The sequence below is a fragment of the Somniosus microcephalus genome, chromosome 17 (assembly GCF_052327205.1).
Source record: "Somniosus microcephalus isolate GS21.2 chromosome 17, FLI_Smic_1.0, whole genome shotgun sequence".
Lineage (NCBI taxonomy): Eukaryota > Metazoa > Chordata > Chondrichthyes > Squaliformes > Somniosidae > Somniosus > Somniosus microcephalus.
In genome coordinates, this window is record NC_141003.1 from 18014164 (window position 1) to 18040858 (window position 26695).

General features: G+C 46.4%; 1 protein-coding gene and 1 long non-coding RNA gene across 13 annotated transcripts in view; one reads left to right on the forward strand and one right to left on the reverse strand.

Annotated features, from left to right (window-relative positions):
- Positions 1-1517: 1517 nt before the first annotated feature.
- LOC147105541 (uncharacterized) lies at positions 1518-14166 on the reverse strand. The gene is made up of 2 exons (XR_015081514.1): positions 13977-14166; positions 1518-4552 (listed from the first exon to the last, which is right to left on the reverse strand). It is a non-coding gene; the product is annotated as an uncharacterized LOC147105541 (long non-coding RNA).
- Positions 13670-26695, forward strand: part of c2cd5 (C2 calcium dependent domain containing 5) — a 112297-nt gene continuing 99271 nt past the window's right edge. For 8 of the 12 annotated variants that reach the window (XM_086009994.1, XM_086010001.1, XM_086010003.1 and 5 more), the window contains exons 1-4: positions 13675-13965; positions 18459-18560; positions 22280-22366; positions 26033-26204. In XM_086009994.1, coding sequence (XP_085866120.1) covers positions 18471-18560; positions 22280-22366; positions 26033-26204 — 349 coding nt within the window. In that variant the 5' untranslated portion in view covers positions 13675-13965; positions 18459-18470. Of the gene's footprint in view, positions 13966-16140; positions 16185-18458; positions 18561-22279; positions 22367-26032; positions 26205-26695 lie in introns of all 12 variants that reach the window. The other 4 variants (XM_086009997.1, XM_086009999.1, XM_086010002.1 and 1 more) reach the window with 2 other exon arrangements.

Consider the following 26695-nt stretch of genomic DNA (forward strand, 5'->3'; position numbering starts at 1 on the left):
CCCCTCCTCCCCCACCACCCCCACCACCCCTACCTCCCCACCACTCCCTCACCCCTACCTCCCCACCACCCCCCACATCCTCTCCCACCTCCTCTCCACCACCCCTCCTCCCACCACCCCCCACATCCTCTCCCACCTCCTCTCCTCCCCTCCCCCACTCCTCCCGCACCCCCCCACTCCTCCCCCCCCTCCCGCACCCCTCCCCCACCCCACCACCTCCACCCCTACCACCCCCTCACCCCTACCACCCACCTCACCCCTCCTCCCCACCACCCCCCCACATCCTCTCCCACCTCCTCTCCTCCCCTCCCCCCGCACCCCCCCACTCCTCCACCCCCTCCCGCCACCCCTCCCCTCCTCCCGCACCCCTCCCCCACCACCACCCCCCACATCCTCTCCCACCTCCTCTCCACCACCCCTCCTCCCCACCACCCCTCCTCCCCACCACCCCCCACATCCTCTCCCACCTCCTCTCCTCCCCTCCCCCACTCCTCCCGCACCCCCCCACTCCTCCCCCCCCCCTCCCGCACCCCTCCCCCACCCCTACCACCCCTACCACCCCCACCACCCACCTCACCCCTCCTCCCCCACCACCCCCTCACCCCTACCTCCCCACCACCCCCCACATCCTCTCCTCCCTCCCCTCCCCCGCACCCCCCCACTCCTCCACCCCCTCCCGCACCCCTCCCCTCCTCCCGCACCCCTCCCCCACCACCTCCTCCCCACCACCACCCCCCACATCCTCTCCTCCCCCTCCTCTCCTCTCCTCCCACCTCCTCCCCCCCACCAACCTCCCACCCCCCCAGCCAGCAGCCGCATGACGCAGCTATTAATGGCTCCGAATGACTCTTAGGAAGAGGGGGGGGGGAGAAGCAGAGACGCAGAACCTCTGGTCACCGCCAACTCTCGGTCACCCGGTTAAAAGCGCCACACACACACAAACCCCCACACATTGGAGCGGAGCCCCGAGCCCCGGCCCCCAGTTACCTTCAGCTTCACCTCAGCGGGGTCCCAGTGCGGCCTCATCTCTCTGATGAGCCGCCTGGAGCCGCTTCCAAGTCCTGTTGGTCCACGGTGATGTGCAGGTTGGGGACGGCGGGCGCGGCGGCCGGGACGTGTATGTAACTGGCCATGGCGGGTAGCGGGGGGGGCAACGGGCCCTCCTTCTTCCTCCGTCCAACTCACTCGACGCCCCGCTGCGGCTGCTGGAACCGGCCACCCCTGGCGCATGCGCACGCCGTGCTACGTCTTGACGTCACACAGGGCGCCGCCGTCCACGCCACACCCCGCCCCCCGCGTGACGCTCCGGGAAGTGTCAAGGAAGGGAAGCACGAGGCCGCGGTGCATGTAACCCAGCGTTTGGGTGGGGGGCAGCCTTCAGTGTGCATAGGGGCTGAATCACAAAAAGGGGTTCGAGAGATTAAAAGAATCTTCAAAAATGTGTATAACAACTTGCACCTGTTACCAGCAGGTTTCGAAACAGCTTCTACCCCCAGGCCATAAGACTCATGAATGAATAATTTATTATTATTTATTACTCTTGTTTTTATTATTACTGTATTTCTATTATTAGTATTTTTATAATTGCTATGCCATTTATTCCACTGTTGGGAGGACTCGTAAAAATCAACATTTCATTGTGCAGTACACATGTCTGCTGCATATATGACAAATAAAAATTGAATTGAATACTGCAGTTCACAGGACGTGGGCATCAGAAACACCATGAAAAATTATGGAAGGGTTCAACCTCAGAGGGCATTAGAGCTTTAATTAGTTCCCACCATAAACAACTTGCATTTATACACCGGCTTGAACATAGAAAAAAAACAACCCAAGTCACTTCACTGAGGAATAATTAAAAAATGGACGCCAAGCCACAGAAGGAGGGCGTATTAGCAAAAGCAAAATACTGCGGATGCTGGAAATCGGAAATAACAACAGAAAATGCTGGAAATGCTCGGCAGTGAAGTTAGCCACAGATGCCACCTGACCTGCTGAGCATTTTATGTTTTTTATTGCATTTATATTTTAGGATGGCCCAGATCACCTTCGCAACCAATCAGCACCCTTTCCCCTTCGCCCGGCACCTTCCGTGCAAGCGCAGGAGATGCAACATATGCCCTTATACCTCCCCCCTTCCCCACTGTCCAGGGCCCCAAACACCCCTTCCAGGTGAAATAGCGATTTACTTGTACTTCTTGCAATCTAGTATACTGTATTCGCTGCTCACGATGTGGTCTCTACAGTACATTGGGAGACCAAACGCAGATTGGGTGACCGCTTTGCGGAACACCTCCGTTCAATCCGTAGTGGTGACCCCGAGCTTCTGGTCGCCCGTCATTTTAATTCACCGCCCCATTCCCACTCGGACCTCACCGTACTCGGGCTCTTGCATTGTTCCACAGAAGCTCAGCGTAAGCTTGAGGAACAGCACCTCATCTTCCGATTAGGCACTTTGCAGCCTTCCGGACTCAATATCGAGTTCAACAATTTCAGATCATAACCTCGGCCCCCCATTACATTTTTACATATTTTTTATCCACGCCTTTGTTTTGGCCCTTCCCCTTTTTTCTCTCCCACATGGCAGCTCTCTCATATTCTGCCAGTACATTTCACACCTAATCTAGAGCCGTCTTTTGTCTCTCCACTAGTCCTATCACCATCTCGTCTGGTTTTGAATACCTCTTAATGTCTCTTCACCTCTCTTTTGTTCTCTCATCCCCATTTCCCAGCCCACAAACTGGCCTTTTAATCTGTTTCATTTCCTGTGCTTTTTCAGTTCTGACGAAGGGTTTCGACCTGAAACATTGACTCTATTTCTCTCTCCCCGGATGTTGCCTGGCCTGCTGAGTTTTTCCAGCATTTTCTGTTGTTATTTCGGATTTCCAGCACCCGCAGTATTTTGCTATCGTCATTCACTTTTGAAGTATGGTCACTGTATTGTTTTGAGAATATCCTTGTTTTCAGATCCCTCCATGACCGGCGCACGCCCCCTCCCTATCTCTGTAGCCTCCTCCAGCCCTACAATCCTTCGAGCTCTCTGCACCCCTCCAGTTCTGACCTCTTGTACACTCCCATTTCTAATCGCTCCACCATTGGTGGATGTGCCTTCAGCTGCCTAGGCCCTAAGCTCTGGAATTCCCTCCATAAACCTCTCCACCGCCCTCTCCTCCTTTAAGACGCTCCTTAAAACCTGCCTCTTTCTCCAAGCTTTTGGTCATTTGTCCCACTATCTCCTTATGTGCCTTGGTGTCAAATTTTGTTCAATAACACTGCTGTGAAGCACCGTGTGATGTTTTACTATAGAAATACAAGTTATTTTGTAGGCAAACATGGCAGCCAATTTGCACACAGCAAGGTCCTGCTAACAGCAATGAGATGAATGATCAGTTCATCAGTATTGGTGGTGTTGGTTGAGAAATTAATATTGGCCAGGACACTGGGAGAAGTCCTTGCTCTTCACCAAGTGGCATGGCTCATTTTAAATCCATCTGAACAGACAGGTCCTTGGTTTAACATTTATCTGAAAGATAGCTCTGACAATGCTTCACTCCCTCAGTTACTGCTCTGAACACCATCTAATTGAGGTGTTTAAGATGATTAAAGGATTTGATAGGGTAAAAGAAAGACAGACTTGCATTTATATAGCACCTTTCACAACCACCAGACATCTCAAAGCGCTTTACAGCCAATGAAGTAGTTTTTTTTTGAAGTGGAGTCACTGTTGTAATGTGGGAAACGCAGCAGCCAATTTGCAGACAGCAAGGACCCACAAACAGCAATGTGATAATGACCAGATAATCTGTTTTTGTTATGTTGGTTGAGGGATAAATATTGGGCAGGATACCAGGGATAACTCCCCTGCTCCTCTTTAAAATAGCGCCATGGGATCTTTTACATGAACTCTGCTAATAAACTCTAAAGCCTGCACATCTGTCAATGCACTTTATTATGTTTATGTTACAAGCCAAATGTATGTTAAATGTCTTAACCAAAATGTACACTCTCAGGAACCGCAAGCTTGCAAGTTGTACTGCACTTGTGCACTAACAATGAAAATAAAGTTAATTATTATTATTATCCCGAGAGAGCAGACGGGGCCTCGGTTTAACATCTCAGCTGAAAGACGGCACCTTCAACAGTGCAACTCTGCCTCAGCACTGTACCGGAGTGTCAACCTATTTGTGTTCTCAAGTCTCTGAAGTGGGACTTGAACCCACAACCTTCTGACTCAGCGGCAAGAGTGCTACCAACTAAGCCACAGCTGATCAAGAAAGAACGTGCAATTATATATCCCCATATATATCACATTCGCATGATGTTTCCAAAGCTAAAGCCTTTTACAACCAGTTAATTGCTTTTTGAAATGCAGTCACTGTAGTTCTGTAGGCAAAAATAACAGCCAACTTGCATACGGCATGATGTCGCACACAGCTAATGAAATGAACGAGCTGTTAATCGGTTTATGATGGTGTTGCTTGAGGGAGAAGTTTTTCAGCACACGGAGAACTCCCTGCTTCTTCATTCTTTTGCTGCTTTTCAATGGGCACTGCAAAAAAGCCGTAAAAAAAATTAGAGTTTGGATAAGTGAAACTGAAACATCTGTTATCAATTTAGTATTTCATGTGTACTTCTGTCAAAAATCATCAGCCTAAATGGGACATGAACCACTGATCAATAGGTAATGAAGCACTGGAGAAGATAAGTCTATCGGCCTATACATATAAAAATTGTATCTAGAGCATGTCAGTAGTGTATGGAAAACTTTTTGAACAGTTTGTTGGGTGTAAAGAATTCCAATTGACTGCCTCAAATTTCACAGCAACTTTCATCCCATGGTCAAGACAAAAAAGTGGTTTCTATCAGCAGAGATTTCCACTGACCCATACACTACACATATAAAAGGCACAGTGTATGAGTTAGTGTGCCTCAAGATTCACAATTACTCCCAATTGCATGATCGACATTGGAATTTAGGTGGGATGGCCACCACATTAGAGTCATAGTTATACAGCACAGAGAGAGGCCCTTCGGCCCATCGTGTCTGTGCCGTCCATCAAGCCCTGTCCAATCTAATCCCATTTTCCAGCATTTGGTCCATAGCCTTGTATGCAATGGCATTTCAAGTGCTCATCCAAATGCTTCTTGAATGTTGTGAGGGTTCCTGCCTCCACCACCCTTTCAGGCAGTGAGTTCCAGACTCCAACCATCCTCTGGGTGAAAAAGTTCCTCCTCAAATCCCCTCTAAACCTCCTGCCCCTTACCTTGAATCTATGCCCCCTTGTTATTGGCCCCCCTACTAAGGGGAAAAGTTCCTCTTTATCTACCCTATCTATGCCCATCATCATTTTGTATACCTCAATCAGGTCCCCCCTCAGTCTTCTTTGCTCCAAGGAAAACAACCCCAGCCTGTTTAGTCTTTCTTCATAGCTGAGGCGCTCCATCCCAGGTAACATCCTGGTGAATCTTCTCTGCACCCTCTCCAAAGCAATCACATCCTTCCTATAGTGAGGCGACCAGAACTGCACACAGTACTCCAGCTGTGGCCTTACCAGCGTTTTGTACAGCTCCATCATAACCTCACTGCTCTTATATTCTATGCCTCGGCTAATGAAGGCAAGTATCCCATATGCCTTTTTAACCACCTTATCTACCTGATCCGCTGCCTTCAGGGATTTATGTACATGTACACCAAGGTCCCTCTGACCCTCTGTACTTCCTAGGGTCCTACCACTCATTGTGTATTCCCTTGCCTTATTTGTCCGTCCAAAATGCATCACCTCGCACTTTTCAGGGTTAAATTCCATTTGCCACTTTTCCGCCCATCTGACCAACCCGTTTATATCGTCCTGTAGCCTGAGGCTTTCCTCCTCGCAATTTACCACCCCACCAATTTTCGTGTCATCTGCGAACTTACTGATCATACCTTTTACATTCTCATCCAAATCATTTATGTAGATCACAAACAACAAGGGACCCAGCACCGATCCCTGAGGTACCCCACTGGACACAGGCTTCCAGTCACAAAAGCAACCTTCGACCATCACCCTCTGCCTCCTGCCACTCAGCCAGTTTAGGATCCAACGTGCCAAGGCACCCTGGATCCCATGGGCTCTTACCTTCTTGACCAGTCTCCTATGCAGGACTTTGTCAGAAGCCTTATTGAAGTCCATGTATACCACATCCACAGCATTTCCCTCATCCACACACCTAGTCACCCCCTCGAAAAATTCAATCAGATTGGTCAGACATTATTTACCCTTGACAAAGCCATGCTGACTATCCCCGATTAATCCTTGCCTCTCCAAGTGGAGACTAATTTTGTCCCTCAGAATTTTTTCCAATAATTTCCCTACCACAGATGTTAGGCTCACTGGCCTGTAATTCCCTGGTTTATCCCTGCTATCCTTCTTGAATAATGGTACTACGTTAGCTGTTCTCCAGTCCTCTGGTACATCCCCTGTGGCCAGAGAGGTTCTGAAAATTTGTGTCAGAGCCCCTGCAATCTCCTCCTCTGCCTCACACAGCAGCCTGGGATACATCTCGTCCAGGCCTGGGGATTTATCCACTTTTTGGCCTGCTAAAACCGCTAGCACCTCCTCCCTCTCGATGCTAATATGTTCAAGTATATCACCGTCCCCTTGCCCGATTTCTACGTCTACATCATCTTTCTCCATAGTGAACACAGATGCAAAAAATTCATTTAAAACCCCGCCTACATCATCTGGCTCTACACACAGATTGCCACTTTGGTCCCTAGTGGGCCCTACCCTTTCCCTGGTTATCCTCTTGCCCTTAAAACATCTTAGGATTTTCCTTTATTTTGCTCGCCAGTGTTATTTCATGGCCCCTCCTCGCTCTCCCAATTTCTTTTTTAAGTATGCCCCTGCACTTTTTATACTCCTCTAGGGCTTCCTCCGTCTTTAGTCTTTAGTAACTGCCAACATTCTCCTGTCTTTTTTGAAAGACAGTAAATACCATGCTGTTTGACCACTCGGTGTACAGGCTAAAAAACTTAGATTTATTTACAGGTAGAATAACACACACGAGTTGCTGCGACACAGCAAGATATATAGAGAATATAATACTCAGAAAACAAAAGATAGGAGGTTCAAATACCCTCGTTAGTTACACAGTTTGATTATTAACAGAACTTTTGAACTTTGATATTGCAGAGCTATGCAAGGTAAAATCCAGACAGACAACACCTCCAACAATGCAGCACTCCCTCAGTGCTGCACTTAAGAGTAGGTCTAAATTACATTCCTGGCAGAGCTTGAACCTACAGAGGTGCAAATGAAATCACTGAGCCAAGCTAATACAGTAAGAAAAATAAAACAAATTTTAAAAAAATTAAATATTCTTTAAGTACACACATTTGTCACTCTACACTCATCATCTGCTGTGGGTACACTCCATGAAATCTGCTGCACTTTGGTTAAACTAAAAACTCACCAACTCAGCAATCCCGAGATATGCTGTTTGTGTTGTTAGACATCAGCAACATTTCAAAAAAACTACATAAACATAACTCTGACCTTTAAGCTTTTGCTCAACTGGGACTTATCCAGTCATTTCCAGCTTTGTTGTATATTTATGGTTAAATCTTCTTTCTAAGTCACAACACAATGTCAGTAATTTGGAATGGTATTGTGTTTTTTCCCCCTGCACAATGAGGTGGTCACTTCTGCAGCAATGATGCGAGTTTCTTTCTCAAGTTGACCAATGCTATCAATCAGGAGTGGCAATCACTCATTTTTGGCCATTCATATGTCTGGCATGTGTGAAAACCCACCAATTGAGAGTTTCTCAAGTCGCCAAATTAAACAACAGAGAAATTCACATAAGCATTTTATCAGCACAGAACTCTGGTAGGCATTGCGCTGCTTAGCCACCCTATCATTGGCTTGGAGGGTGATAGGCAGCCAAGTGGTAAGAGGCCCAGCTCATGTCAACCACTCCAGGTCCCATCAATGAGCCCAAGCCTCAACAGTGCGCCCTGGCTCAAGAGGAGGATAACAGAATCCGCCAAGGAGGGTTAAAAAAATAAAGACTTGTATTTCTATAGCGCCTTTCACAACCACCAGACGTCCCAAAGTGCTTTACAACCAATGGAGTACTTTTGAAGTGTAATTACTCTTCTAATGTAGGAAACGCGGCAGTCAATTTGCACACAGCAAGCTCCCACAAACAGCAAATGTGATAATGACCAGATTGGTTTAAAAAAAAGTGATGTTGGTTGAGGGATAAAATATTGGCCAGGACACCTGTAATGTATATATACCTTAAGGGAGAGAACTACTTTTTACAGCTCCTGTATACTGTAGTAGCGGCAGTGACCACACTTGTATATAAACCCCGAGTAGTGATCTGTACAGTTAGTTCTAGAGTAACCCTCATTCAGTAAACACCTGTTGATCGTTCCCTGCAGTCTGTTGTCTGATTATTGAAGGACACAACATTAAGATACACGGATATAACATTGGCGACTAGGCAGATTCGAACCTACCTGCAACTCTGAATCACCTTCCAGGGATTCGCTCCTAGAGAACAGTGGAAGGAGGTAGAGTCCAAAAGCACGGGCGTCGACCACGGGCAACCGCCCAGTCATCCAGCGGAGATTTGAGCATCGCAGGGGAGGCTGTCGAGAGCCAGGCTTGGCTTTCCAGTCACGGTGGTCCAGCGAAACGGGCTGGCAACAGGTACTGCGCAGACCCTTCCCGGACAGCGGTGGCTAGAGCCGACCGAGCGGCACAGAAAAAGGCCGAGCAGCGTTGACGGGGGAGAGAGGGCAGAGCGCACAGGGCACAGCCGGTGTTCAGGACCGAGCTACGTCAACAGGGAGAGAGACGAGAGAGAGCAGAGTGCAGCCGGTGTTCAAGGGCCGAGCAGCGTCAACGGGGGAAGAGAAGCGTGCAGGAAAACGCGAGGCGCTGCCATGCCACGAGGACCGCAGAGAGCAGCATTGGCAGCAGCGCAGGAGCAGTGCACGAAACCCACAGGGCATCGCCATTTGCCACGAGGACCGCCGAGAGCGGCATTGGCAGCAGCACGGGAGACGCCATTTTAAGCCGCAGCGGGGAAGGAAAGCGCGGGAGATGCCATTTTAAGCCAGTCTAACCACACCCAAAATGCCGAACAGTGGCAGTATCACAGCGTTCGACAATGAAGTCGAAGATTGGACGACATATGTCGAACGCATAGAAGTATACTGCAAGGCGAATGAAGTGCCAGATGACAAGAAAGCGCTGGTATTGTTGAATTCAATGGGTGCAAAAACGCATGGCTTACTACGAAACCTAGTAACCCCAGAGAAGCCAGTAGAAAAGGATTTTGAAAACAGTGTCAATCCTACAGGACCACTTAAACCCCACGCCACTGCTGATAGCAGAAAGATTTAAGTTTCACAAAAGGAACCAGCATAAAGATGAAAGTAATGCTGAGTATTTAACGGAACTGCGCAAGCTATCGAAACACTGCCAGTTTGGAACGGGACTAGCAGATACTTTAAGGGACAAGTTTGTGTGTGGGCTTCAAAATGAAGGAACCCAGAAACGGCTTCTATCAGAAAAGGATCTTACGCTGGACAAGGCTTTCAGCATTGCAGTATCACACGAAGCAGCAGCACGGGGCGCTGCAGAGATACAACGGAGACCGCAAGAATATGGCACAAATGAAATGTCATACGGAACAGTGAAGTGCTATCGCTGCGGCAGAACAACACACAACCATAATGATTGCTGGTTCAAGGACAAAGCGTGCAGACAGTGTGGAAAAGTAGGACACATAGCAAGAGTCTGCAGGTCGGGAAAGAAAACCAGCAGCAAGAAATCTCCACAGGAGAAGTACAAGGTGGTACATAAGGTGACGGAGAGTAGTTCAGACGAACAGAAGAGTGATACAGACTCCGGAAGCAAGGAGCTGGGTTGTCTGAAACTACATAATGTGATCAAAACGGAGGATCACCAAACTATCTGGGTCACGCTCAAGATAGCAGGAGTCCAAGTGAAAATGGAATTGGACACAGGATCAGCCCTAAAAGTCATAAATCGAAGGGACTACAAGCAGCTATTCTCACATATACCCTTGAGAGATACAAAAAGTCTACCCCAAAGGAAAAATAAGGGTGAACGTTATATATAATGGCAAGGAAACACCAAAAATGGACCTATATGTATTGCCAGATGGAGGACCACCACTACTACGACGTGAATGGATCCGGAAGATACAGCTAGATTGGCATTCCATACAAGCACTGACTGTAGATGCCAAAAAGGATGACGACGTCACACCTGGACGACTGCCAAAAATGCTAACTGACACACAAGAAGTGTTCCAGCAGGGACTCAGAACACAAAGGCATAACAGTGACGATCAAAATAGAGGAAAATGCAAGCCCAAAGTTTTTTTTAAGGCCAGACCGGTACCTTATGCGATCCGCCCAGCCGTCGAAGCAAAGCTGGAAGGTTTGGAACATTCAGGAGTACTGTCCAAAGTGGACTGGAGCGAGTGGGCTACACCCATTGTTCCTGTAATGAAGAGGTCGTTGAGTAATACGCCTGGGGAACCAAAGGTGGTTCGCATCTGTGGGGACTTTAAGGTGACAGTGAACCCAGTCCTTCACACTGTACAATATCCGCTTCCGCGAATTGAAGATATTTTCGCCTCGCTATCTGGAGGGAAACGCTTCACTAAGGTTGATCTGGCCCAGGCGTACCTGCAAATGGAGGTAGAAGAAGCCTCGAAACAGTACCTCACGATCAACACTCAAAAAGGTCTCTACCAATACAACCGGCTAGTGTTCGGGGTAGCATCAGCTCCGGCTATTTGGCAAAGGGCAATGGAACAAGTCCTGCAAGGGATTCCAGGGACCCAGTGTTATTTGGACGACATCCTGGTCACGGGCGAAAATGACAGTGATCACCTCGCCAACCTGGAGCAGGTGCTCACTAGATTGAAGGAATATGGGCTCCGAGCTAATCGCCACAAATGCGAGTTTTTCCAAAAGCAGATCTCGTATTGTGGCCACGTTATTGATAAAGAGGGGTTACATAAGTCCCCTGAAAAGATTGAGGCAGTAGTCAAGGCTCCAGCACCGGAAAATGTGTCACAACTGAGGTCGTTCCTCGGGCTGGTGAACTACTACCATAAGTTCTTGCCGAATTTGTCTACCGTACTACACCCACTGAACACCCTACTGCAAACAGGGGTACCATGGAAGTGGAGTGACGAATGTAAACGAGCTTTCCAGAAAAGCAAAGCATTGATCACATCAAAAGAGGTGTTGGCTCATTTCAACCCAGCACTACCAATTCGGTTGGCGTGTGATGCATCACCCTATGGCATTGGAGCGGTGCTGTCACACAAATTCCCGGACGGCTCGGAGAGGCCAGTAGCCTTTGCGTCTCGGTCACTAACCTCAGCCGAGCGTAACTACGCCCAGATTGACAGGGAGGCCCTCAGCCTAGTGTGGGGAGTGAAAAAGTTCAATCACTATCTGCACAGGCAGAAGTTCACCTTGCTGACTGACCACCAACCACTTGTCTCCATCTTTAATCCAAAGAAGGGCGTTCCGGTGATGACTGCGCAACGGCTACAAAGATGGTCCCTTTTTCTAGGGGCGCACCAATATGAAATCGAGTACAAGGGCACGAAACAGCATGGAAACGCTGATGGACTATCACGCCTGCCACTGCCTACTGCGGAGGAAGCACCAGCAGTGGATCCTATCGAAATATTTCATTCGACTATAATTGAATGCTTGCCAGTAACTAACGCTGGTATAGAGAAGGAGACCCAAAACTGTCTCGGGTATATGATTTGACAGTGAAGGGATGGCCAGCACATGGCGACTCACTGTTGCCAGCATTCTCATCCAGAAGAGAACAGCTGTCAGTATGCCAGGGGACCTTGATGTGTGGATCCCGAGTGGTAATTCCACCCAAGTTAAGGGAGAGAGTGCTCAATGAGCTTCACGAAGGTCATCTGGGAGGGGTGAAAATGAAAAGCCTTGCTAGGGCTTGTGTGGTGGCCGGGGATCGATCAGCAAATCGAGGACCTGACAAAGAACTGCTCAGGATGCCAGAAGGTCCAAAATGCACCACCACATGCCCCTCTACACCCATGGGAGTGGCCCTCATCTCCATGGCAACGGGTGCATATTGATTTTGCTGGTCCATTCATGGACTCAATGTTTCTAATAGCCGTGGACACGCACGCGAAATGGCCTGAGGTGATCAAAATGTCCTCCACCACCACGGAGAAAACTATTGCAGTCCTACGGACCATTTTTGCCAGGAACGGCTCGCCAGAGCAGATTTGCTCTGATAACGGACCACAGTTTGTGTCCGAAGAGTTTCAAAGATTTATGAAAAGGAATGGGGTAAGGCATTACACATCCGCCCCGTATCATCCAGCCACAAATGGATTGGCTGAGAGGTTCGTACAAACCTTTAAAAAAGCAGTAAAGGCCATGTGCGATGACGACATTCCACTGCAGCATAAGGTGGACAATTTCCTGTTAGCCTACAGAAATGCGACACATGCAGTCACCAACCAGGCCCCGGCCATGATGTTCTTTAACCGAAGGTTGAGATCTCGTCTGGATATGCTCAGACCAAATGTACGAAGAGATGTTGAGAGTAAGCAATTCCAGCACATCAATGAGAAGCCGACAAGGAGCTTCAATGTAGGGCAACCAGTCTTGGCCCGCGACTACCGAACAGAGAAATGGCAACCATGAACAATATGCACATGGCAGGGGCCACTAATGTACACAGTGGATGTTGGGGAGAACATTGAGACACGCTATGCTGACCAGATCCTAGAGTCACAGGAACGAGTCAACCCCATGTCTCAGCCATACGTACCTGGTGAGGAACGCGACGTACAGGTCGCATCTACCTCAGAAACAATAGCATTGGAAGCTGATGAATCACCTCCGCACCAAGAGCGAGACACTCGGGAAAGGCGTTATCCAGAAAAATCAGGAAGCCTCCCCAGACACTGAATATATGAATGGACTATTTTCATATAACATTGTATATTAAAAATGTTAATTGTTAAATGAGTATTATGGTACTGTTAATCTAAAAAGGGGAGGAATTGTAGTGTATATACCTTTAAGGGAGAGAACTACTTTTTACAGCTCCTGTATACTGTAGTACCGGCAGTGACCACACCTGTATATAAACCCCGAGTAGTGATCTGTACAGTTAGTTCTAGAGTAACCCTCATTCAGTAAACACCTGTTGATCGTTCCCTGCAGTCTGTTGTCTTATTATTGAAGGACACATTAAGATACATGGATATAACAACACCAGAGGTAACTCCCCTGATCTTCCTCGAAATAGTGCCACGGGGTCTTTTACATCCAGCCGAGGAAGCAGACGGGGGGGCGCCACGGTTTAACATCTCATCCGAAAGATGGCACCTCCAACGGCGCGGCGCTCCCTCAGCGCTGGCACGTCGGCCTAGACTTTTTTCTGTGCTCAAGCTGACCCAGTTCCAGTCACCCAGCCGTCACATCTTGTTTTGAACAGGTCACCAGAGCATGGCTCCATGGTGTGCCAATGGGTCTGCAGGCAGCCTCTGTGCATTGTCTGAGGCTGTGAAGCTCAAGCACCTGAGGGGGAGGAAAGGTGAAAGAGGGCAGTGGTCAACCCGGAAGTGAAGGCGCGCGTGACGCCGGAAGTAATCGACGTGAGGCGACTGAGGCGCAGGAGCTCCGCGAAAATAAAATAATAATAAATAAATAGCAGAGGGAAAGAATAGGATTTTGGAACCGGGAATCTGGGGCTTGGCCCTCAGCAAAGCGAGCTGGGGCCCCAGCGACGGATGTTTAGCTAGGCCGTGAGGCGCGGGGCCTGCTCGCCCTCCATGCCTCGCCCCGGGCTATGGGGGAAGACGCGGATCGAGGGGCTGTGAGCTGCGGCGGGGCGGCGGCCCGGATCCCGAGGCCTGGTTCGTACTACCTTCTCCATCTGCAGGCGGTTTAAAGAGAGAGAGAGAGAGGCGGCCCAAATCACCGTGTGCTGGCGGTGCCCGGCAACTGGCTCCTTCCTCCCTGGCTCGCCTCGCCTCGCCTCTAGTGAGGGTTTGCGGGCAGGAACTTGTCTGTTGTCGACGCCGCTTTAACCTTGCAATTACTGTGTCGTGTGTCCCACTCATTGGTTGTGTGTATATTGGATAATAAGCACTGCAGCCTTCCTTCCCCATGCTGCAAAAAATAGACTTTTCCTAGACTGCTCAGATTTCCTTTTCTTCATATATTCACTTCCCCCCTCCTCCCCTTCCTTTTCCCTTTCCCCTTCCTTTTCCCTTTCCCCTTCCTTTTCCCTTTCCCTTTCCCCTTCCCTTTCCCCTTCCTTTTCCCTTTCCCCTTCCTTTTCCCTTTCCCCTTCCTTTTCCCTTTCCCCTTCCTTTTCCCTTTCCCTTTCCCCTTCCCTTTCCCCTTCCTTTTCCCTTTCCCCTTCCTTTTCCCTTTCCCCTTCCTTTTCCCTTTTCCCTTTCCCTTTCCCCTTCCTTTTCCCTTTCCCTTTCCCCTTCCTTTTCCCTTCCTTTTCCCTTTCCCTTTCCCCTTCCTTTTCCCTTTCCTTTTCCCTTTCCCTTTCCCCTTCCTTTTCCCTCCTTTTCCCCTTCCTTTTCCCTTTCCTTTTCCCTTTCCCTTCCCCCTTTCCCTCTTCTCCATCCTTTAGTTTTCAGTGCACCTGTTTGCTGTTCAGTTCCATGGCACTCTTTCGAAGAAGAGCCAGGGGAGTTATCCCCTGGTGTCCCGGGCCAATATTTATCCTTCAGCCAACATCACTAATACGGATGATCTGGTCATTATCTCGTCGCTGTTCGTGGGAGCTTGCTGTGCGCAAATTGGCCGCCGCGTTTCCTGCATTACGACAGTGACTGACTGCACTTCCAAAAGTACTTAATTGGCTGCAAAACGATTTGGGATGACCTGAGATTGGGAAAGGTGCTATATAAATGCAAGTTCTTTATTTCCAAAGATTGCATAAGCTGAGTGAAAAACAATTTGGACAAGAATATGGCATAGGAACAGGAGGAGGCCATTCACTCCCTCGAGCCTGCTCCGCCATTCAATTAGATCATGGCTGATCTTCACCTCAACCCCATTTATCTATCTTTGCTCCATATCCCTTGATACCCTTACTCAGAAATCTCGGTCTCAAAAGCTTCGATCATCCACAGCCTTTTTTGGGGAAGCGAGTTCTAGATTTCTACTACCCTTTGTCTGCTTCCTGAGTTCACTCTTGAATGGCCAGGATCTATTTTTAAGATTATACCCCGTTGTTCTGGATTCCCAGGCGTGCCTACATTGCATGCTTTGTCAGAAGTGACTGACTAATTTGGTGTTTAACAAAACTGAGTGCAGAACTCAACAATGGGTGCTCATTAAAAAAAATGCTAACTGGTTTTCTTCCACCCCACAGGTAATGATTGCTCTCTGATCCCATGGGCGCTGGTTGCCCTCAGATATCTTGGCCCAGTGATCTTTGTTTTAAATGTTTGAGCCTGAGTTGTGACTGTATTTGTCCAGGGGATACAGAGCAACACTGATTAAAAATCTAACTACAGTATTGTTCATCAACAGCCAAGTTGCAGTTCTATAGCGCCTTTATCATAGAGTACCATGGTGCTTCACAGTTGGGTGTAAGTAAAACAGCTAGCGAGCCAGCAAGGGAAAGGTCACAAATGCAGGGAATAGGTTATTCAGTATCTTCAATAATTATGGCATAGACTTTGCTTATTTTCTATTCATGTAATGCATGCAGCCTTTAAATTTACAGTTTATGCTTCCAACTTGCAATCAGTAAAGTTTCTGTGAACTATCAATATAACAGGTGCTGTCGGAACCACCAATCACGTATGTATCCCATATCTAAACAGAAAGCATGATCAAAGATAGCAAATATAAAAACATTTAATATTTTCTTTTAGTATTTTGTAAACCAATACAAGTTGGGACAGGTGCGGGCTGTAAACCACCGTTCCAGCTGATGTAGCTCAGTTCCACCTGTAACTTGTGTGTCTGATTTATTCTCTCAACATTGGGAATATGATGTGTATCTTCCATGTAAATATTTTTTTGTGTCACATTTATATATTAGAAATCTTGTTTGTCCACAAATGCCACATTTGATCGCGCCTTTCTGTCAACATTCACCGTTGTAAATTGCTGTGTCGACATGTCCCTTGTGAGGTAGTGTCGACTCTGGCCTCTGTGGTTTTGTGGAGTGAGTTGAGATCATCCAATTATATTGTCATGTTGTATATTTAAAAAAAGTAATATTCGTTAACTGACTGTAGTAATGCCACAGGTAATTATTTTAGTGTTTATACAATTTTTCCCCACACCTATTGCCTAGCCATTTAGAAGTCCATTCCTTATCAATAATATTCAAAAGCTGCAAAAAGATACAGTAACAAATCAAATATTTCAAAATGATTTTGTGTACTGCATGCTGATTTATTTCAGAGCCGCACTCCAAGTATATATACTACACCTAATGTCCATATAGCACACTGCACACGTCACCTGTTTAATGATGATTGCATGATAACTTGCTTATTTATCTTTAGCCTGGAACGTAGGAATGTACAGCACTGGAAGAGACAGTTGTCTATCTGGCTCAAACCAATCTAGGAAATATCATATCCCACAATACCTCTCATACCCCGCTCTCAATCTTTTCTTCAGATTCTTATCCATCTCTATCAGCAAATTTAAGAATCATCCCCACTGCCCCTCTTGGCATGCCATTCAATGCGATCACCTGCTTATTTTCTTTTACCTATCTGACTATATAGGAATGCAGCAGGAAGTGCAATATTTAATGTTACATTGGTAATTTTCAAACTAAAGAGATCTGCTCATTATAAAGATAATGTAGAACAGGCCTCTTCTCAATATCTATTAATAATCGACTGCTTTGGAGAATAGGATTTTTATGATAGGTAGTGATAAGCATTGCTGTAAATCCTAATATTGTCTATTATAATATACTTGCGTCTTTTTCCTGATCTATACGGTGCCCCTCAGCAACAAGTGCAAACATGGGATCAGGTGCCTTATGTTTTCAAGACGTCCAACTGTACCCTCTGCCACCATAATTGATCCTAGCCTGTCTGATACAAAGTCCTGGATAAGCCAGCACCTTAGCTCAACATTGGGAATACAGAAGCCATTCTGTTTGACTCCTACCAGAAACTTAGCACTTCAGCCATTGATTCCATCTCCGTCTTTAGCTGCTCACCCAAACGGAATCAGAAAGTACGCAGCCTCAGTGGCCTGTTTGACTCTGAGCTTTAAACTCCATGTGCAGGTCATCGCAGAGCCCGCTTACTTCCACCTTTGGTACATCGACCACCATACCTCTTCCTTACCCATACTGATGCTGAAACCTTCACCATCTCGGGACTCTTGCTCTTTGCCACCCTCCCCAACTCCAGCCGACAATTTCCGAATCACACGGAACTCTGCAGCATGTATCTTACCACACCCATCGTTCCTGGCTACATCTGCTCCAGCCCATCGATTTCAAAATCTGTCGTGGACTTCAAGTCCTTTCATGGCCTTGCTCTGTCTTACCTTTGCAACGTTCCCCAGCCTGCATACTTCCCTCTTGTAACTTTGGTACATGTTCCTCTCCCACCACCCTTCGACTCCACCGTCAGTGGCATTGTCTTCAGCCACCACGTCCCTGCACTCTAGCATTCTTTTCTTACAGTTACATCTTTTCACCTCTCTTCCCACCTTCAGAAAGCCTTCCCAGAACTCTGCTCTTCACGCCTTATTTCCCCTAATTCTCTCCCACAATCTGCTTGATCTTCATTGCTGCCCCCTCCCCCTTGTAAAGCACTTTCAAATGTTTTGTTGTATGAAAGATGGTATGCTGACATGGGTTGTTAATGCTCTGACTGCATGCAGCACCTCATGGAGGTTTTTAAGTTATCCAGAAAATCATGAAATAAAAACGACATGAAATATTTGTGTGTTTCATAATTGTATAATTTGCCTCGGCTAACTACAGTGTCAAACTTTTTCAATTGCATTTTTTTCTTGTCTGGACAAATGTAACTTTATTTTTGGAGTAGCTACGTTGACTATTTCAGGAAATGTGCACAATAATGGCAGCGATAGGTTCAAGTTCCTTTTGAAATAAGTAGTACTAGGCTTTATGCACTTGGTAATGTATTTTCAATATTAAAATATTAATAATAAGGTACTCTTCCACCCCCACCAACCCCCTACAACTGTTAGTGGAGGTATATGGGATCAGATATAAAAGCACCTATTGGAGTTTCAAAAATTGACCCCATTCTGTCAAACGCTTCTGTGAGTGAGCTGCTGCTGGTTTAACACTGCGATTGCAAGATTGAGAATTAAAGTAAGTGGAGATTTATCAGATATAGCCAAGTAACTTTCCTTTATTCTCTTGCAGCAAAGACTAACAATGCCGGGGAAACTGAAAGTCAGGATTGTGGCTGGCCGTCACCTGCCGGTTATGGACAGGGCCAGTGACCTGACGGATGCATTTGTAGAGGTTTGTACAAATTACACAAAGTTGCTTTTAATATAATGATTAGCATTTACCAACACACGGTGGCGTGACGAGGTGCCGATGTGACCCACCACGTGGCGGATTCGCTGTTTTCAACTGTAGGAGATGTCGGTGGGTGAGCATCAGTTGTAAGAAATGCAGAGTGCTGAAATGCAAAGCTGAGGAGAGGAAAGAAAATAATGTAATCAAGAGGCAGCGCAATGGACAAGAAGAATACAGAGCCCCACATTCTCTACGTCAGCTGGGCAAGAAGGCCGCCAGTAATTGTGCAGGATGTCAACCGTGGCTCAGTTGGAGCACTCTCGTTTCTGAGTCAGAAGGTTGTGGGTTTAGGCCCCGCTCCAGAGACTTGAGCACATAATCTAGGCTGACACTCTCGTGCAGTACTGAGGGAGTTCCGCACTGTCGGAAGTGCCGTCTTTCAGATGAGATGTTAAACTGAAGTCCTGGCTGCCTCCTCAGGTGGGCGTGAAAGTTCCCATGGCACTACTCTTAAGAAGAACAGGAGGGGCTAGAGTTTACTCCATGGACGCAACCCGGAAGTTAGACCTGAAATGTGCCCAATGTTACGTTCATTTTGCTGATGTCAAGTTACGCCCAAGTATCCTCCCAATCTCATTAGAATATTACATCGAATTACATTGAATATACAGCACAGAAACCGGCCATTCGGCCCAACTGGTCTGTGCTGGGGTTTACACGCCACACGAGTCTCCTCCCATTCCATCAGCCTTTCAGCATATCTTTCTATTCCCCATTTCCCTCATGTACTCATCTAGTTTCCTTTTGAAAGCATTTAAGCTATTCGCCTCAACCACTTCCTGTGGTAGAGAGTTCCACATCCTAACCATTCTCTGAGTAAAGACATTTCTCCTGATTTCGCGATTGGATTTATTAGTAACTATCTTGTATTTATGGCACCTAGTTTTGGATTCTCCCATAAGTGGAAACATTCTCTCCACATCTGTCCAACCCATTCATTAAGACCTCTATCAGGTCACCTCTAAGTCTTTTTTCTAAAGACAAAAGTCCCAACCTGTTCAATCTTTCCTGATAACTGTAATCTCTCAGTTCTGGGACAGAACTGTGCGGCATGACCAGTGTCCCATACAAGCTTAACATAACTTCACTACTTTTGAATTCTAGAGCACTAGAAATAAATCCCAGTGCTTTGTTAGCATTTTTAATTGCTTTGCTGACCTGCTATCCTGCTTTTAATAATTTGTTCACCTGTATCCCTATTTCCCTTTGTTCTTCTACCCTATTCAGTTTATTATCTTCTACTAAGGAGTAGGTGATGTTTCTGTATGCCTGAACTTAAAATGGGTGTAAATAAGTAAACAATCGGAGCCTAAGGAAAATACAGAGCAGTTCTCGGTGAGGGTAAATAAAAGAAAATGCTCCAAACTTGCAATAACGCACCAGAACAATTACTTTCTTTCCTGCTGCACGTGAAAATGTCGCACTATGAAGGACCCTCGGAACAAGTACAATTGAAGGATACTCACATTTGTGAGTTGGGGGTGTGGCCAATGCAAATCAATTATGTGGCTTAAAAGATCGCGGAAATTTGGGCGTAAGTGATTTGCGCCCAGATTACACCTGTCATCACCCCTCTCCTCAGAAAACCCACCCTTGACCCCTTTGTTCTTGTAAACTACCACCCCATCTCCAAACTTGCTTTCCTCTCCAAAGTCCTTGAATGTACTGCCGCCTCCGAAATCCGTGCCCATCTTTGCCGGAACTCCATGTTTGAATCTCTCCAATCAGATTTCCTCCCCGCCGCAGTACTGAAAAGGCCCTCATCAAAGTCCCAAAGGACATCCTCTGTGACTGTGGTAAACTATCCCTCCTCGTCCTTCTTGGGTGGGCCTGCACTCGCTTGGTTTCATTCCTATCTTTCCAGTCGTTGCCAGAGAATCACCTGCAATGGCTTCTCTTCCCGCTCCCGCATCGTTACCTCTGGTGTCCCCCAAGGATCTATCCTTGGCCCCCTCCTATTTCTCATCTACATGCTGCCCCTCAGCGACATCATCTGAAAGCACAGCGTCAGGTTCCACATGTACGCTGACGACACCCAGCTCTACCTTGCCAACGCCTCCATCGACCCCTCCACTGTCTCTAAATTGTCAGACTGCTTGTCTGACATTCAGTACTGGATGAGCAGAAATTTCCTCCAACTAAATATTGGGAAGACCAAAGCCATTGATTTGGTCCCTGCCACAAACTCTGTTCTCTAGCCACTGACTCCATCCCTCTCCCTGGCAACTGTCTGAGGCTGAACCGAACCGTTCGCAACCTTGGGTGTCCTATTTGACCCCGAGCTGAGCTTCCGACCACATGTCTGTGCCATCACCAAGACTGCCCACTTCCACCTTCCTAACGTCACCTGTCTCCGTCCCTCCCTCAGCTCATCTGCTCCTGGAACCCTCATCCATGCCTTTTATTAACTCTGGACTTGACTATTCCAACGCTCACCTGGCTAACCTCCCATCTTCCACCCTCCATAAACCTGAGCTCATCCAAAACTGCTGCCCGTATCCAAACTCGCACCAAGTCCCGTTCACCCTTCACCCCTGTGCTCACTGATTGACATTGGCTCCCAGTCTGGCAAGGCCTCAATTTTAAAATTCTCTTCCTTGTTTTCAATACCTCCATGGCTTTGCCCCTCCCTATCTGTAATATCTACATTTAAACAATGACTACACTTCAAAAAGTGCTTCATTGGCTGTAAAGCGCTTTGGGATGTCCTGTGGTCGTGAAAGGTGCTATATAAATGCAAGTCTTGCTTTCTTTAACCTTCTCCAGCCCTACAACCCTCCGAGATCTCTGCGCTCCTCCAATTCTGGCCACTTGTGCATCCCCTATTTTAATCACTGCACCATTGGTGGCTGTGCTTTCAGCTGCCTAGGCCCTAAACTCTGGAATTCCGTCCCTAAACCTCATCGTCTCTCTATCTCTCTCTCTCCTCAAAACCTACCTCTTTGATCAAGCTTTTGGTCATCTGTCCCAATGTTCCCTTTAAGCTTTGCGGCCATGCAGCGCTCCAGGGGACCCGTGCAGCTGGTTAGCCAGCTTATAAATTGAAAAAACTTGCATGCGCGGACTTTTGAATGGGCCGCAAAGCCCAAGAAAAAATTACGTGGAACATTGATCTGCCCTAATATGTGGCTTGGTGTCAAATGTTGTTTGATAACGCTCCTGTGAAGCGCCTTGGGACGTTTTTCTACATTTAAAGGTGCTGTATAAATGCAAGTTGTTGTTGTTGTCTCTGGGTGCAAATATGGAGGAAAGTCCAAGACAGGAGTTCTTCCATTGTCCCTGAACCAACACAAGTAAAAGCTGATTAGGTGGTCATTTATTTTTTTGTTGTTTGTGGGATCTTGCTGTGAGCAGATTAGCTGCTGCATTTCCTTACACTACAACAGTAACTGCACTTCTAAAGTACTTCGTTGACTGCAAAGCACTTTGGGACAATTTAAGGTTGTGAAAGGTGCTATATAAATGCAGGCCCTTTTTTCCATTTAATAATTAATGACTCATTTGTCACCTCTTGTAAGCAGTTCCTTTCTGCAAAATAGAGGCAAAATTGATGTCTTGGGGAAAAGATTGGTCCAAATCCTCCTGTTCCGATTAAGGGAGAATATGTACGGGGATTAAAAGAATTGTGTTATGCTCCTTGTAACTTTTGTTTCTTGCAGGTAAAATTTGGCAATATAACATTTAAGACTGATGTATTCCCCAAATCTCTCAACCCCCAGTGGAATTCGGAATGGTTTAAATTTGAGGTAAGATTTGTATCAGCTTGTCCCAAATCATAAGTTAAGGCAAATAAAATTTGGCTGAGAAGGTTGAATATGCATTTTGTACTTGGTATGGTGAATCAAAAATTGAGGTTCACAGGCTAAGGCAGCAAAGAAATGAATTGCATTGTACTACTGTTACTGAGTTAAAAATGGATTTCAAGTTGACAGTAAGGGGGAAAATGTTATGTATTGTGCACTGCTGAAAGAAGAGTGACATTTCATCTACAGTGAGTGAATGTGAAACAACAACATTGAGAGCTTGGAATTTCATGTGCCATTCCAAACACTGCAAAGTCAGCAACTTCATTCATAAATTCAGTACTTTGGTTACACAGCTAGGCAGTCATGGAGCCTAAGGGGGCGATTTTGTGAATGGGGGCGCGTTGGAGGTTGGACTGCTGCTTGTCAGGTCGATGTCCCGCCTCCATCGATTTGTGGCCAGCCCATGCTATTTTCCCTTGATTGACCTTGTTAAGCCTGCCCAGCGGGCTTAACAGGCCAATTAAGGGAACGCCGGTTGCAGAGAACGTCAACCTATGACGTTTTCACCTGTCAAAAATTTTTGACGGATGCATTGTCATCGTTTGACAGCTCTGTGAAGCTGTCAAACAGTGACATTCTCTGCAGTTTGATGAGGTCTTGCATACAAGACCTCATCAACCTTCTTTCTTTTACAGAAATGAGATGGTTGTTGCATCTGAGAATGCAATGACCATCTCTCATCTGCAACATGGAGGTGGGAGACTCTCCACATACAAACTGACTGAAGCCTGCAGGAAGAAACAAAGGTAAGTACACTTTTAAAAACACTTTGCACTTACCTCAGATACTCACCTCTCCACTCTTGCACCCATCACTTACCTTCACACCACACTTTTGCACCCCCCCCCCCCCCCCCCTGCAGACCCAGTACTCTCCTCGCTGACCTGGCGAGTTTCGGAGCCTTCGGGAAGCCCGCACTTGTGAGAGCAGGAAGGGGATAATCCTATTTTCTGCCTGTTAACTAACTTTTAACAGGCAGTTAAAAGGCTTTAATCCCTTCCTACCTCCAAGGAGACGGGACCCGGCGTGGGACGGCTACCCGCCTCCTGGGAAGATGGCATGGAGGCGGGTCGGGGACTGGTTGGGCACCCGCCCCCAAATTCTGCCATTTTCCCGGCAGTCCCGCCTCCATACCCGCCTCCCCAGGGCTGGCAGAATTGCCCCCTAAGTATTTCTTCTTTTTAAAAAAAAAAGAGGAAAATTACATAATGATGGTCAAAAAGGATAAAGCCTAGAATAGAAAGCAGGCAATCTATCCTGAGATGGAAAGTGACTGGAAGACGAGAGAAAAATATTACAGTCCAGTACTGAGATGCTGATAGCTGCTTAATTTAAAAAATCGAGCTCATAGACAAATATTTTTGGGGCTAAAATACTGACTGGTCAGTTCAACTGTAAATTTTATTTTTGTTCAAGACAGTTTTTATATTGCACTGAAGTAAAGCCTACAGTTTGCTGGAAGTACACAAATCTGGTCCCAAATTTCTCCCACATTACCTCTTATCCTGTTTATCTGACAGATTTATTTTGCAGGATAAAATCTTGTACAGGACATTACACAAAGTTTGTTTGTATTTCAGTTGCTTTTCTTTCGCTATCTGCTCTATGTTTGTCTTCCTTAGACGTAAGATTTTTAAGATAGACATAGATGTTAGAAACCTTTATTTTGAACCCTGAGCATTTGAGTTTGTGAACAAAATAAAATAAAATGGCGAATGAAAGGTTTTTGAAAAACTTTTCAGCGATTTGATTGGCTCAATTTCTGTTTTTGGCTCAGGTTCTGTTTTGAATTGGTGCATTTTCTTGAGTCTTCATAGGGTTCTGATTTGTCACTGACACGTATGAGAGGAAATCCAATCATCTGCAAGAAATTTGCTTACAAGAAAGTGGCAAAAGCATGTGTATAGATTTGTTGTATCTCCGTTGGTATCGGTGACTGCAAATTGGACGATGTGCTGCTTTATAGGGACCGTGTTATGCCATGAAACGCAGAATCTATTCTGCTAAACTAAAGCTGTGTTCCTTAGAGGGCGTAAAGTCTAATTGCTGTTAAGCAGGTCCAAGATCAATTGCTCTTGAGGTTTAAGGTGTAAGGCCACAATTCTTCCTTTTATTATGTGATTTGTGAAGTTACACAGTGGTTAGACAGCTTTTGACGTCGCAATCAAATGAATGCATTTGTTCGCCCAAATTTTGTGGTGTTTGGGCAGAGCAGAGGGAGCATAACTCCTCCTTCTGGCTGTACTGCTATCTGACCTGGCGGCACTAGGTTCCTGATGGCGGTATCCAAGAGCCAGTTAGATGTATTTTTCACAGTGCATCTGTTAAAATTAGACATCGAATCTGATACTCCCTCTGGCCACCTCTGCCTGTGGATTGGTGCCCTTTTACCCTCCACTGTTCTTTCCTCCCTTGCGACCACCATTTTACCCCTCTTCCCCCTGTCGTCTCTGCCTACCGCTGTCCTGAGCACTAGTGGCTTTTCCCTCCTTTTAGTTGTATTTCTCTGCTCCCCAGTTGCCCAGTCCCAGACCTGAAACGTTAACTCTGTTTCTCTTTCCACGGATGCTGCCTGGCCTGCTGAATATTTCCAGCGTTTTCTGTTGTTATTCCATCCCTTTACTTACCCACAAAGCGAGATTACCATATTCCTGGGCATGATTCACTTTTTAAAAGTAACATTTAATATTCCTGGGACTATTTATTTAAAAAAAATGGTGAATTAGAAACATCGAAGGTGAAAACTCAATTGCACTGTGGGAACCTGATTTAAACCTGATCATGAAGTGTCCCGCCTCTCCAAGACAGGACAGACGCATGCCTCTCTAGCCACCTCCGTATATGCGGCACTGGGTGCGTACACGTCGGGTTGGGGGTGTGTTCCCCATTTTTTTAGGGTTTAGCCATCCCCGACCACCTCCCGCCCTTCATGGATGGGTTAATATCGAGGCCGTTCTGTACAGGAAACTTTCGTTTATCCAGAGCGCTCTCTACCGGCAAAATTCAGGAGTCGGTTCAGATAATTTTTTTTTCTTTTCGTTGCTTCTTTTCTCCAGTCCTGGCTCTGCAAGCCTCTCTGTAGCTAAGCAACAGCTTCAGCTAGACGCTTGCAAGCTGTGCCGACTGTTTTGAAACTGTTGCTAAGCAACAGGGTTTGTTGCTTCACACGGAGCTCTGAGCTCCGTATGTTTTAACATTAACGCTGGTTTCTACGGCAGTTTTGATCTAACGGCACCAGCTCGGTCCCGTCGGTGCCGGATACCAGAAAGTTTCCTGTATTAGGCTTTGTGGCTTTTAAGGGCTACAGCTTTGTCATAGCAACAAAACAATACATTCTGAATTACATGGTATAATGCTCCTGTCCTTGCAACACAACATAGCAGACTTCTGATGAGCAATGCACAAGGAGCTCTTCTTAGCGTGCGGGTATGAGAAAGAAAACAATTACTGTAATTATGTTCTTATAAATTTAACTGAGCCCACAACACTTCATGAATATTGCAAAGAGCAGATTTTACAGTCCAAAGAAATGGAGTTTAATCACATCAAACATTTAACATCTTTTCTCCAGTCGATTAAGTTATATAACTGGAAATGTGTTTGCAGGTTGATGATGAAGACTTGCAAGATGAGCCACTACAGATCACAGTTCTGGATCATGATACCTACAGCGCTAATGATGCTATTGGAAAAGTGTACATTGATATTGATCCCTTGCTATCCAATGAAGCTGCAGTCATTCTGTCTGGCTGGTTTCCGATCTACGACACCATTCATGGTGAGTACGATTTTTGACAAGTGATGACCAGATTTCTATTGGTAGTCTGCTTTTGTGGCGAGGACCACTGGCAATATATGTTAACCCTGCCCATCGCAGGCTCTGCTGCAGCACACATCCATAGTGCAGTACTTCTCAAGTACAACAAGCATGCATATAATCCCAGGAGGTGAAAATCTGGGTCTTTCCGGACTGTATCGATAGAACCTGTCACTGGTGTGATCGCAGTGTTCTGTTTTAGATCATCTTTGCAGCAATTGCATGCAGATTTGTTCGGCATCATAGTCCTTTCAAATTTATAGTGCGAATATAAGGGGGGGGAAAAATTGTGTTTCTCTTTTCTGCAATGCTGACTTTTAAAGGCATATTCCAGGATATCTTTGTTTAAGTGAATGATAAACTTATTTTTTTCTTAATTTATTTTCTAAAAATAAAAGCTCACTGATGGAGGAATTTCTAGGTGTTTCTAATGCTGGGTTACAGAGATGTGG